Here is a 15,128-nt window from a genome sequence, read left to right as displayed (position 1 = left end):
TACGGATGTAGGTGTAATTTTCAATATCAGTAAAAGAAGATACAATGGTCAGTAGGTAAATCAATGTTTAGTCAGACAGTGACAAGGTGTCCGCAGAGATTCCTGAAAAAGACGAACATCCTCGAGACGAAACAATAAATTGAGTCAAAGTCGAAGAAGTTAAACAAACCAATTTTACTTTCTCTAAACTTTTTAAATTTTATTATTCACCGATGTTCATCAATTTATCAGTGAATAACGTTCAACTTCTCAAAAAATAAAGGAATTATTTCCATGAATTTATTCATCGCAAAAAGGTGGCATAAATAATCGCGACTTTCAAGGTAAATTTAAGAAGATGATATATTTAACACAAAGCCCTTTATAGTTTATGCTGTAAATAATAATTTATTTCTAATACTTCTTTTTATCTTCATTTTCTTTTTTTTTTTTTTTGTAACTTTTAAACGCGTTTTACGTTCATTTCACGTTATTCAGTTGTGGTATAAAACGAGCAAGAATTCCTATACCTCACAAAGTACGATCTCGTTCAAAAATCTAAAATATGCATCATGAACATCATTCTATTGGCCCGTACTCATCGATCGTAAAGTAAGAATGTTAAATTCGCTATTAAATAGGAAAGCCGGGCATGCTTCGTCCAGCAAACACAGAAAATTTATTCGATTAGTACGCCCTGCTGTATTTTAACTACAAGTGTCACGTACGCCTCGGAATGCCGCATACATACAGCTAGGCCAGTATTTCCAAGCGTGCATGTAATGGAACGTGATGCAGTCATGGCGCTGCATTCGTGCTCCTCTGTCCTCTCTCCATAACCGTACTATTCGCTGACCAAACAGCAACTCGTTATGTGTATTTTAACCTGATCGTTCAGCGACCAACACGTCAATTTTTAATCTCGTACCATTCTGCAATATAAATGTCTCCAGAGATGCGATTAGGTCTAATTTCAACAACAAGTTTAAATATTCTTTCAATTCTCTACTACTAAAATATTTCTCATTTTTTAAGCAAAGATATCAAGAAATATTCATGTCTTAAATAATATTGTCCATTGCTTTGTTTCGTCTTTTAAATATGTCTGTCAAAACGTAGCGTAAACTTACAAATGTATACAGAATACAAACTTACAAATATGCAATAAGGATTAATGCAACATATGCATCAGTAGCAACGAATATGTTAAAAAACACAAGATTCGAAAGTTCAATCAAATCAATGGACATTTCAATATTTGTCTGTAATGGAAGTTTACTTGAAACAGTATTTGTGAAATGGTCGTACCTAATACTAGCCATTGTTGTTGTAATACTAGCCATTACTCGGTAAATATTCCTATTGATTGTTGGCCCAATGCGTGCTATTAAGCAAATGAAAATAGCAATTAATCTTTATCAAAAACAGCTGCACAAGCTACCTACTAAAGCAGTATGATCTTTTGTTATTTATTTCACTTCGGACTTTTGTTTTACCCTCGAAACTTGAAGAGCAAAGCGTGTTTATCAATTTATAGCTTCAATTTTTGATTCACGCGTTGAAACTCCATTTCAGAAATTTGCATTATCTATTCCACTTCGCAATTTTGAATTTATCATAATTAATATATTACTTTGTATAATTTGTATCATCATTTAATTTAATTTATTATTATTTGATTATATATAATTGAATCTGTAGCTTCATATTCCAATTTATCTTTTAAAATTTCGGTTTAATACAAACAAAGTATCAAATATGAAATACATTCATTGATACGTTATGGTAAAATAAGTCAGTGACGATTAGATCATGAGCTGTGATCGACGCGCGCTGTGCAACACGCTGTCGTGTCGCGGCATAGTGTAGTAGATACGACGCTTTCCGGTCAGCCAGTAGTATATCAGGTGATGCGTCAGACTCAGGCACCTTCGTGCTATCAGTGAAACAACGACACGAGCAACGGAACAATAATAACGCGCTGCAACCGCGCACGCATGGCATGGCTTTCTATCGGTTATACGAACTGGCTAACAATTTCTCCAACATCATCATTTAACGACGACACGCTGCCACTTGTAACTGTCTTCTTCTGCCGTTTACATTTCGAAGTTGCATGAAATTTAATAAACCCATTCGCATCATAAACAGAATATACAGTATACACTTATCGTCAAAAGTATATTCTATTATATCTAATCTTACATTTAACAGCAAGATCAATAATGCAATTCATAATTTATTACTTTTCCTACAAACTTTTTCTACGCATTCCAACACGGAAGTCAACAATGTAAATTGACTGAAAAAAATAAATTGGAAATGTGGCGTTGCCTTAATGGAAAATCGATCTTTAATGAGTTGATAGAGCAGATGTATCTATGACTGACTAGAGGCTAGAAAATTACGAAGTACAATGAATTTCCAGAAATATAAATACTTCGAAGTTTGAACAAGAATTTGAGTTTACGGACGTTTACACGTGAAATTAGTTTTCCTAAATCTATTATATGCTTTAATTGTAAATGTCAACAGGTCGTGGTTGTTTCTCGAGGTTCATTTTCGTCGGGCGCTTTGATTTTAACTACAAAGCCCGGCTATGATACTTTGGAAGGGACGTATTAAAATTTCAAGTCAGAATTCATCGTGTTGCTACTCTGTCTTTCTGACAGAGATGATTAAATCCTGAAGATGATTAAAAACTATCTTTGTTGTTACACCATGGTCAATTTAATCCATCACGTATTTTTTCATCCTTCTAATTAATATACGAGTCTTAGTATATTTTGTGAAAAATTTTTTCGTAGATAAACGAAGAGAGGAACGCTGTAACAAATTCTTTCGGAAGATCAATCAGGAAATAATTCGCGAAACAGCAAGATAGCGAAGAGGCAATTAATTCAACGCCGAAATGGAGGATCGTCTAGCCAAAAAGCGACGGGAAAGGAGAGGAATTTATTCTGTGGATAGGCTACTCGAAGTCGTGGCGGTCGCTTTGTCCTCGATAAAGTCTTCGAGTTCCGCCAGGGCGATGCCTCGAGAGACCGTTTCAACAAATCTTTTGTCGTCGCGGCATCGTTCTCCGAGATAATAATCGCGGCGGGGAACTGCAGCGACGCAACGAAAAAAAATGAAGATCGTTTGCGGGCAAGAGACTGAGAGACCAAGACGGGATAACAGAGCGTATAAGGAGAAAAGGCACGAGAAAAATCGAGCAGTGGATCGTCGTGCCAAATAAAGTTACATTGGAGGATTGATAGTTATGGTGCAACGACACGTTCTGGATCTGGTATGATTTGATTTCTTTAGATAATTATATATTTATTTTTCTGATATGTAATGAATAACTAACTGACAGTATTACATATCGATCCAGTTAATGGTTTGCGAACATCTTTAAAAATGAAACTCTTCCTTTGCTTTTAGTTGCATTAAATTTTTCATATCATTTCGCGTCCATTATTTTGCGGTAGCGGACGTAACAACGTTGTCTAAGGCCATTTCATAAAAGATGATGTAATTCGAAGAACCAGATTCTTCATGAATATATCGTGGCTAATAAAATATTTCGTGGTTGCTAAAATTGCAGGAATGAAAAAAAGATAAGGTACAAGCAATGTTCCCTTGACACGGTGGATGGGAATGTACATGGAATTCGCCAAGCCGAGACTTATTGCCAGTCAAGTGCAGTCGTTCGTCGTGCATGCTTCAAATCGATTCCTTCTAGAACGAAATCCTCTTTTAAGAAATGTAGTACATCGTTTCACGCCCGCACCTTTTCCCTGTCTCATCAAGATCAAATATCAATCGATAAAAACACAGGTATCAACGAAGATACCAAAGCACGCAAAATTTTATAAAAATTATAAATAGAAATAACGACAGGGGATACGTATATACATACACATAAATGCTTCGACTGTCAGTCCATTTATCTTGTCTTTTTATCGAAATTCGAACACGTTGAAATTTTTTCTTAAACACACCGATTGAAAAGTCGATTCATCCAATGCGTATTCGTGGATTTCCAACATCGTTTTCGAATAACAATCTTATTAAATTGCCACGACGTAAGCTTTACTTCTTGTCACTTCGATCCGCTCACGGATGTGTCTGAAAAGTTCTTTATTCCTTCCCTAAACCACCATGAAGAGCCGGATTTTTCAGCCAAGGTGGAAATTGCTTTATATTCACCTCCTCGTGACTCTTCGTTTCATCTTTCTTCCGTACTTTCAGGCTTCCTCCTCGCGCGAACCCACCCCAAGGCATTTCCCAAATGTGTGTCAAATAAAATTAAACGTCAAAAGGAACTGTTGTTCACGCGATAATGAAAAAATAATCTTAACGTCTTGTGTATCTTCTATTAGATTTCATTGAATTTTTTAACATTTTAATGAACTCATTTTTTTCTTATACGACTTAATATAGTAGAAATATTTATTAACGTAGATATGTTATTGATTAGAAAATGATGTTATAGATATGTATATGTATATATTTATACATATTGTGGACAATTTTCCAATGTAGTTCATTGAATATGAATTCGTGTTTGAGACTGGTCAGTTACTTAAAACGAAATGTATTATTTAATTCTAAGAAAAAAGAAGTACAAATTTGAATTCCAAAATGCACTAGTAATTAATACTTCGTATAAGTTTTATGATATTTGTGCCAATAATACCCTTTCATGTACAAATTAAATGTTTCTTATTCTATGACTCTTATTATAATCTATATGTATAATCTAATTTATAAATATAAAAATGATAGAAGTTATTGAATAAGCGCGGTAATCATGCTTCGCACAATTTCGGTAATAGACCCGCTACGTTGATGCCATCGAGAAGTAATTTGGAACGCTAGCACCTAATTACAGTATTTACTTCAAAATACGTAGTACTATGTATATTCGATACTCTAGTCGTGATTCATGGTCATTCAAGCGATGAGAACTAGAGGATTTTGCGAAGATCGAACGTGAATCGCTAGATACAGTTTGCCAAAGAGTCATCGGATTTACGCTCTTGATCAGCATTACACGAATGGATAGAAGCACAGAAACTCGCGAATCTGCGAATAGATCGAAGATTTTTATCGTACTCGTGATTCATGGGAGGCTTTAGCCCGAATTTGGCTAGTACCGCGGTTGCTGAGTAAGTAGAAGATTATGGCGAATCGTGAATTTTCGCAGTATAAATTCCGAATGTAAACTTTGACTTGCATGATTTGTCGATGTAATTATTCCTAGTAATCTTTGCCCTTTTAAGTATTCGAAGGTTTGCTCTGCAGAATCGCTGAGAGTTTCGAATTTATATTTAGTTGTATAATAGGTTCGTTTGTATGTCTCTTTCTTCCTGTAATATCTTTTTCTTCTGAAAAAATGTTCCAAATATTTAAATAACTAATATTTTAATAATCTCAAATGTCATAAATCTGAACGAAACTGTTGTGTTGTAGAAGAAATTTGTAATCTGATTATGTATACAGGGTGATCGATTTTAATGTAGAAACGCGAATTACTGGTAATACTAGCAAATATGTATAGTAAAGAGCCTTGCGAACACTTTAATATCATTAATTAGTATTGCGTGAAGGGATTACATTAGTCGCGATCATCGTTTCACCAGTTAACAGAACCTTAGGTTACGAGATAGTTAGAAGATTGTCGTAGAACGTTCCGTATAAACTTACTTGGGAGTTACAGCTCGGCCACGAATCACGCGATTAACAGCTGCAGTTGTGTCATCTGAATTTCAACATTTGTCGTGATTCCCGGCTCGTCTTCCACGACCGTGTGAATCCGCACTTTACGTGAGCTCGTAATTTCACAAACCGCGTAGATTTAAACGTCCAACGTAACACTAATAAAACAGCCAGGTTGGCGATACGTGATAGAAACACTTGTTTCGAAAGAAAATAAATCGTTAAACCAAATAAAAACCGAGAGGATAGAATAAATCAACAGATTGTAAATCGTTCCCACAAATTTTTTAGTAAAATACGAGGCTCGTTCTATGGTTTATTAGCGGAATTGAAAAAGAAAAAAAGAAAAGAAAGAGAAAACGTTATACGACTATTTATTTTGCAACTGTCCTATAGTTCATATAGCGCGATTAAGCTAGCAGGTATAGCTTGTCCGGAATTTCGTATTTCCACGATCGCGATTAATCAACAGCGGAATTCATTACATTTGCTTATCTAGACAGCGATTAACGAATCAATTAATTACGATTGGATGGCGCTTGCGAGTAGTTTAAATGGCGATTTCATGATCCTATCGATGATCATCGTTCTATTCGTACATATTCTGCGCTGTTTAATTAATTTATTAGTGAAACGCGGTCATTACTGCATGATAGAAAAAATTAATATTCTACTGGATCCCAATTATTCAGTTAAATAACATTTCGTATTCTCTTCTTCTGTTTTAAATTAGAATTCGCATAAATTATCTCTTGAATATTTTAAATTAACAAAATGTATGTAAATTATTATCTCTCTGTAAAGGTGAAGTGTTGGTTTACACCAGAGACCGTATAAATCAAAATATAATTGACTGCATATTACATCTCTCGTTACGAATCAGTCGAGCTTTGTAATCTGTATCACGCATTCCAATTTCTCTCAAATAAATGTCGCGGGTTTCACAGAGGTTTTTATCTACAACCATCAGCTTTGCTTTATAATTCTCTCATGTGCCATATTTTACATATTCTACATAATTCCCCTTATATCAAGCCCGATCTGGATAACCAAATTATTCCATGTTCGTAGCAAAATTAATGGAAATATAATTAGGTTAGCATTACACCTCCAGTTATAAGTATTTTCACCAATTCCTGTTAATGAGATGCTACGGTTTTAATAGGAATTTTTTTATTGATCATCATTGACTTGACTTCGCACAATCTTTATCTCATCTGCATCAATCAACTGCATACGATCTCGATAATAAAATTATTTCTTCGTATTCGTAAGGAAATCAATCAAAGCATAATCGATGTAATATTACAAAATAATATTTGCACATATCGATCGCAATTGCATATATCTGTATATCGAATTTCTCCTTTATATTCTTAACAGAGTATAATCAACTTAATATTACATTCTTCGCTAGGAATAATCAGTCTAATTTTGAAATACCTTTACATATTCCAATTTCCCTTATGCACACGTCACAGATTTTAAACGAGATTTTTATCTATCGGTCTCGTTTCGCCATCCATGTTCCATATCTTCCGCACAATAGAGTGCTGCAACATACGTACATCCAATAAAACCTGAAACCAGCCTACAAGCGACACGCGTTTTTCCGATGTTTACCTACAGATTGCGTAATATCGACACGAGAAACACTATTTCGTGGCACGATGATCAGTCAAAATTAACCGCGCCATTAAACCTTACAACGCTCCTGGCCTGTGTATTGGCCCAAGTGTTAATTGCTAGATAAACTCGTTTTTAGAACGGCATTCTGCCAGAGGGCAATCATAATTCCTTTATCTCATTCATGCGTCGTATTACGCGATCTTGGCGATTTATTTTACGACCAGAAGCGGCGCTGTTTAACGGCTACTCCGTCGTTAGAAGGCAAAATCGTAACGATCCATGAACGAGGTCCGATAGAAACTGCTGATAACGTAGCGGAACGTAGGGAGAGGGAAAGGGTGAATATTAATTACAATCATTACGCGGAAACATGCGAATTAATACGATGAATCAATCAGTTACGAAGATTTAATGTCTACGACATAATTTGATCCCCTACGACTTGTACACTTGCTCTGTACACCGCTACCGTCACGTGCAATTACATCGCGTTTATTCATCGATCCATCGAAGTGATTTCCCGCCCCTGAAAATGTTGGTGTGCACGCAGAAGGGAGTTAATTGTGTTTACGTTGATTTATGTATATCTATCGATATAGTAGGTCAGGACTTTTACTTTTTACTATAATTGCTCTGTTTGAGCAGAATTTATGCTGGCAATTTCTATTGCTTTATACTCTTAGAGACTTTATTTTGCTATAAATGTTCTCTTTGAAAGAAATTACATTGATAATTTTGCATAGGTATCGAAATTATTAAATCAAAATCACTCTTTTCATCTGTGATAACAACTGTCCAAATACTTTCGCGAGACATAGCTATATTTTCTTATAGATTTTATTTTACTATTGTTCTCTTTGAAAAAAAACATTTACATAGATAGGGCTGCATGAAGAATTTCGTTGTGGCAACTATTTAAACGTTTTTTTTTTAACAAATATTTTTATTGCTTTGTAAAATATCTCATAAATCACTTTTAGTTTTTCAACTATCATGCATCTAAATGCACATTTGTTACCATTCAGTGAAGCGTGACTCGTAAAACTCGTTTATATGTTTCAATCTAATAGTTGTACTTCCGGAGTTTAATAAATAAAACGATTGTTCTGTTCATGTTCGGCTATTAATATTGTGGATACAGCAGTGTTTCGTCGAATTTTCTATAGGCTTCCAATCGTAGAAGCACGTTCACAACCTGTTCAATTATCCAAGACATCGTTTAAATGCCAGTAGCAGAACTCGCTTAATAACAACGTGGATCGCGGTATTCGGCTCGTATCGTAACGATATCACGATGCAGATTGTGTCACTGGTACACAGCTGGCTGGAGTCTGCCACGATTAGTAATTTCATTTTACTTCGTATGATAATATCGTGAAAGCTCTTTCGGCTGATCTCGATACGCTTCGAAAACTTCGGGTTACGTATAATTAAGTTGGCTGTAGAAATTGATACTGAAATACTTGAGAATTTATGGAATGCGAACTGTCTCGAACGCGCAATTTAAATATAGACTGTTCAAACGTTGAATCTTAAATGCACAAAATAGAGTATTTAAAATATTTCTACATTTTGAGAAATAGTCGTGGAACGTGGGAAGCATCCTTTGAATTATTTTCATCCTTTACACAATTTCTTTTATTATTATAAATTATTATTATTATTATTATTAGTTATTATTTTATTGTTAGAATATTTCTCAAATTTGAGGAAAGTATGAAAAAATGTAATATTAGTAATATCCTTAAATTTATCTTTAGCTAACAATTATTATTTTAAATTCAAATATTTTCTTGATCGAAATCAGGTAAAATTTCCGAATTTTCTGCAAGAATCGATGAGCATAGCCCTCGCGGGAATTAATCTACGCGCAGAAGCTGTAAAAGGCGAGTCGAGGCGTGGATAAATTTTCCAAGATAAATTTAACGCTGGAAGGCTGTCCGCTCGTCGAGCGAAACTAACATCGAAACGGGCCTTCCGGAATCGTTCGCGCTCAGAGAGGCACGTTGTAATTTACCAGAGGCGCGTTTCGACCGTTTCCAAAAGCGTAAGCGCGCCATTTGTTCATGCCACTGTTTCCGACCGGTGAACCGGTGAAAAGCGCGTAGCAAACGAGCCAAATTGTCGTCGTTCGCGAAGCAATAATGTCCATCTGAATTTTGATCGTTGTCGATAGTAGATGGATGAATTCGTGCTGACAGGTCATTTTTTCGTTCGAAATTGAAAAATTTCGATTGAATTGAAAATAGTATTTTTATATTTTATAACTTTATACAGCGTAAGTTTCTTTATATTTTGGTTTTGGGCTAAATGAGATTTAGAAGACCCTTAGAAAAATAATTTCTGTTATTTTTTTTAAATTAAAATAAAATTTAAGTAACATCTCCTAATTAATTTTCTAGGCGAATCAATCACTAACAATTCTAGGGCATCTAAGATGAAAGAGGCGGGGAAATCAGGCTTAACGTTTGTGTGAGACGCGAGACGCTAATTTTCCGTTATATGCCTGGAAGCTTTATAACATGTCTCTGCCCGTGTACAGAGTAGAAATTCACGATCATAAATCTGGCATATGCGGCGGGCTAAGTTAGTTCGATAAAGAATGCACGGAAAAAGGGAAGTGCATAAAGAAAACGTATTTCACCAAGCACGATATTAAACTTCGTTGTTCGTGCTACTGTATTCATGATACGCGATTCTGTGATTTCTTTTAGGCAAAAGGGAGAAAGAGAGGGCATGCTGCTACATCATGGGGGGCAAATAGCAGTCTGAGTACTACGCAAGATCAGGAAGCAAGAAATTCGCGGGGAAGTAAAGATAAGACGGTTTCGAGATGGTAACTAATGGTTTAATTGCTTGTTTAATTCCGTAAAGATTTGTTTTCCTTTCCTTTCCTTTACTTTTTCTTCTTTTATTGCTTCTCTGCCATCACTTCGCAGCCTCGTCTGCTTTCCTTATTTTTTTCCTTCTCTTCTTCGTTTCTCTCTTATTCATTAACTTCGAGATTAGTTTCGTTAAATAATATACCATTAACACTAAAAAATACCTAATTTTTTAATTCTTTCAAAAAACCTGATTCGCTTGTTATGAAAATTATTAAAAAATCGATAAAATTCCCATCGTGCTGTTCGAAAAAAAAAAAAGAATAATATTCCATGTTTCGATTATTTCGTTAAAAGTAGATGTATATTAATCACGTACTAATATTGTTTCAAGGAAACGGCAGACATCCTCGACTCCGATCGATGCACAGTCAGAGTTTGCGAACTATGCTGGCGGAAGTTGGTACATAATGTAACCTCAGCGACGAGTACATAAAAGTTATTTCATAAATGCGCGCTAGTGAATTTATATAGCTACGATCTCGATTAATTGAAAGAAACTCTTGATTCCTCGAAAACGTTTCAATAAATTTTAATTATATAACGGGAAAAAATGTAGTTCCTTATTAAACCGTCTTATCTTTCGTTCATTTCCGTTGAAAGTTTAATAAAGGGGGAACGAAACGGCACTTTGGATTCTTCGTTGGCGTTTCTTCCGATATATCGGCCATCAGGTTCGAAGAATGCAGGTCATGGCTGGGTGAGAGATAGATCTAAGGTCTAGGTTCGTAAATTGGTTGCAATACTTCATAGCGTGACGGTGAATAGTGGGTGAGAGGCATGTTCTATAGGTCAGTGACGCTAACTACGGTGCTCGGACACATAATCGCACGTACGCACAATAAAATGCATGCTGCATTAATATCGCGCGTATCCTCGAGCGTCGAGGTTAGGTTAGATCGAAACGATTTCACATACCGGAATACGATTCCCCTCGCGAGGATGCTAACGACGCAGGATCGAATTGTTCAGATATGATCCTTTTATCCCCGAGACAAATCCAACTTTTGCTCCTATCGTCGAAAATGGAAGGGCGTAACGTGCCGCTCTTCGACGTCTTTTAACATCCGAGCAGGGAAATCCCGAGAAAATTAAACGCGTTATCGTTTTTAACTTCGGTAAGCGAGTTCTTTTGGAATCGAATAGCTTCGTCTTTACATGTACTTCCAATCTCTTATTGATTACCAGCTATCACCATCAAATTTGAACGTACTACTTAACCTAAGCACATTTTACATAAATTTTACTTAACTCCTTTGACGCAAATTCTATACTTCAATTGCCAGTAGTGCTCGTATTAAACCCTAGTAATTTTTCAAAATTCCCATTTAACCCATCTTAGTGGCAGCAACGTACTATTGAAGTAAAAGTGAAGTAAAAGCTAACATTCCAAAAGAACGAAATCGACTCGACTCTCGATCCGTGCGTGTGTACGATGCAAAATTGTAACTAATCAAAATTGCAAATAATCGTGTATAATACGGGTGGTTAAGATAGATCAGGCATTACGGCTTAGTCGGAAGTATCGTGCCCACCGTCTTGACGTAGTTGACGGTCTCGGCGGTCGCCTCGGTGAGGGCCCTTCGTAGCCGTGAACGTCGGACCTGTGACAGCGTACGTGGACAGAGTACGACGCCCTGGGCACCCTGTGAACCGGAACCAGAGCCTGAACCGGAACCGGGGCCGGGTACCGCAGCAATGGGTGGCGGAGGCGTCGTCGGCATTGTCGTCGACGACGATTTGCACCACCAGGGGAACTGGGCGTGTTTTTAACACGTTGTTATTCCACACTGACAGCACTTTTATAGCATACTTAGACACAGTAGAGAGAGTGGCAAACAGGTGCAGTGGTTGACGAGTGACAATAGACAAGGCTATGCTCTATATGGATCACACGAGAAGAGACAAAGTGTTCTGATACGAGACGACTTAAGGAGAATGATCTATGCTTTGGTCAGACAGACAGAGCGTTCTTCTAAAAGTGTCTTTAATTTAAAATAACTACAAAGACAGAAATTTTTCTATATTTCCAAGAAGTATATCTTTTACGTATACATAAAAATGTTTAATAAATAAATTTAATAAATAATAATTAAATTTGTAAATATTTTTTTATAGATTCTAAACACTCTCGCCAACATGATTATTTGAAATTAGAGACACGTTTGTTAGAACCTGTCTATCTTACAGTGATCGACTTATCATCGACTAAGCATCGATTTCTCCTTTTAAATCATTCTTGTACAGGGTGATTCATTCAGCTTGACGACAAGCCACTGGTAAACGGTCTGTCGTGCGAGAAGAATACATGTACAGATCGTCGAAACAAGCTTCATCACGCGAAGTACTTCATTCCGGACATTCCCAGAATTACAAGATGGTTCCAACAAAAGTTACGCGGTTCAACGCTTGTAAACCGTGAAACTTTCGTGGAAACTGTTTATGGAGGAAGAACGGAAGAAATACTTCGGTTCATAAAGTTTCGCAGCCGGAACTTGGTAATTCATTCGCTCCTTTATTCCCGCACGACGAGCGGCGTACCAGAGCGGCTGATGGTTGAATATCACCCGGTGCATCGTATGAAAGCCAGAGACAGAGACAGAGACAGAGTGGGAGAAACGATCATAGAGACAAAAGCAGACGCGTGTACAGTGTACAATCTTGAAACACGTTGATCTCGATTCTACATCTCGTCCCTCGTCAATCCTTCTCTAGGCCTGTCTTTCTTCACTCTTTGAACACGATCAATGGTTGGCAAGGTAGGTTTCGATATAGGTGGGCGAGCAGCAGCTAATGGAAACGATGTGACTCGAGTACAAAAGCAATGACAAAACTTAATGATCCTCTACGTCATCTACGAAGGCTGACCACTACTTTTTTTTCGCTAGACTCGGTCGCTACTGCCGCTAGACTAAAGGAACTTCGGTTTCGAAACTAGTTCTACCGGACCAGATCTCTCTGCGAATGGGGGTGGTGTACTCTCTATGGGTGGTGGGGTTGGGTGTTGCTGGCGACGTTGGTGGGGGACACTGGCGAACAATCGAATGAGAAGCTCGTCAGGATCGCAGTTATTTTTCCGGGCGTGCAAGCGCCACGGGTGACCCGGTCCAAAATCGGGGGCTTAGCGATGCAAAAGAACGCTAATGGATGATGCGAGCAGATGGTGCACCGGAAAATTGATGATGTTATTCTTACCGCGTTCTACTTAAAGGTCTGCCAACTACGTTCGCTATCTACTTTACGTTCACGTGGGCGATGACTTGCGAACAACGCATATTAGTCTACTACAGAGAGAAAGAGGAGCATCTGGATGGAAGAGAATTCGATGGTCATCGAACCAGAGAGAATACATCAGATGCTGCACGATGCTGCTGAAGGGGGGCTACTGTGTCGCGCGTGGACATTTTGTATCGTTGGTGAAATTTCATTGACCGATCATAGGGAAACGGATTTGAGGAGTTTCCTCTAATCTCATCCGCTTGTTGTTAGCCTACCGGCGTCGAAACTCGATCCGAAAGCTAAGCCGATTGGAAGCCACGTCTCCGGATAGCTTAATGACCGATTCGTACTACGAAGCTCCGACTATTTGCCAGCTAGGGATTTACCGAATGTGTTCGATCGATGAATTATTGCGTTCATCCTGCGATGGATAAATGATGTTGCCATGGTGGAAGATTTACGGAGAAGCTTGTTACACAACAGCCCTTCGTTAACTGGTCATAGTTAAATATTTTATTCATCTCCAGATGAAATATTTCAGAAATTAATTTCTTCAATATTTTGCAAATATATTTTCTGCTTATTATTTCTATGGAATAACTCAAAAATATGAAATATCTCACAAAGTAATTTCTTGCTCGAAACATTTAGACGAAATATCTTGTATCTTAACAATCCTAACGATACGGATCTCGAATCGTAAAACATAACGTCGCACGAACGATATCGTGTCGCGGAATACCTCGTCCATAATTACGAAGGCAATTGGAAAAATTAAATCTCGACCAGTTAACGCGACGCTGCTGTATCGAGAGGCTCGTTGTAGCGAGATAATTATCGAACTTCTGAGGAACTAGTTTAGCGTGTACCTTGCGAGACACAAGATTATGGCTGGGCGGTTGACTGTAAATTACACCGTTAACGGGAAACGTGATTACGAAAGGAGAAGGCCGGACCGCGTAAACTTGCGGAAAATATTAGGTTCGACGAAGTTCGGTCGAAGATTACGCTGATTCCGTGGGAATCCGGGTCTCCAATAGCGCGGCTACTTCGCTGAAATCCGCAAAACTGCAGACTTCGCTGGGAGTGGCTGTTACGAGAGCGACTCCGTGGAACTGCTTCGAACGCTACCGCTCTACGGAGAAATCTATTCAAATGTATTGGAGTCACTTTAGACGCCGATCTCCATTATCGAGTTGACTTGATCGGGTGAAAGATTGGCTTTGCGGTTGCTTCGATCTGGCACCACGTTGTAATCGAATCGAGATGTTTCCGTATGGAGGGGTGGGAAAGTTTCGCGAGGAATGGACTTCTGCAAGAGATTTGTGCCAACCCGTTTGGTTTCGTTAATTAAAGACGAGTTGATAGACTGACGAGTAGCGAAAGTTTCGAATCACGAGAAATAGATCTTTGGAAGAAAAGCGTGCCAACCGCAGTATCTGTATTTTTAATCCAAGCTGTACGACTCTTTTATGTATTTTGTTATTTGTACACCAGCTTAAGAAAATATTCGAAAACTCGTAGAAACCTTTTATGTGTTATGTGTTTTGTATGAAGCTCTTTGAGATGGTGTCTACCAACACCAAGTATTAAGCAACCTATTAATTACGAGAAAATGACTAATTAGTACAGAATAAAAAACTGCTCGGAAAAATTTACAAATATCAAAAAGTGAAAGATAAATCGAATCTAGTACCTACTCAAAATTTCCTG

At 37.5% G+C, this 15,128-nt stretch overlaps 1 protein-coding gene across 3 annotated transcripts in view; it reads right to left on the bottom strand.

Annotated features, from left to right (window-relative positions):
- LOC126917941 (small conductance calcium-activated potassium channel protein) overlaps positions 1-15,128 on the bottom strand; it is a 240,366-nt gene that overhangs the window by 138,412 nt on the left and 86,826 nt on the right. Inside the window, exon 4 of one of the 3 annotated variants that reach the window (XM_050725394.1) lies at positions 11,732-11,953. The exons of 1 other annotated variant lie outside the window; for it this stretch is intronic. In XM_050725394.1, coding sequence (XP_050581351.1) covers positions 11,732-11,953 — 222 coding nt within the window. The remainder of the gene's footprint in view (positions 1-11,731; positions 11,954-15,128) is intronic. One more of the 3 variants, XM_050725395.1, reaches the window with a different exon arrangement.

The sequence above is a fragment of the Bombus affinis genome, chromosome 6, assembly GCF_024516045.1.
Source record: "Bombus affinis isolate iyBomAffi1 chromosome 6, iyBomAffi1.2, whole genome shotgun sequence".
NCBI lineage: Eukaryota > Metazoa > Arthropoda > Insecta > Hymenoptera > Apidae > Bombus > Bombus affinis.
This window is presented reverse-complemented; position numbering and strand designations above follow the sequence as displayed.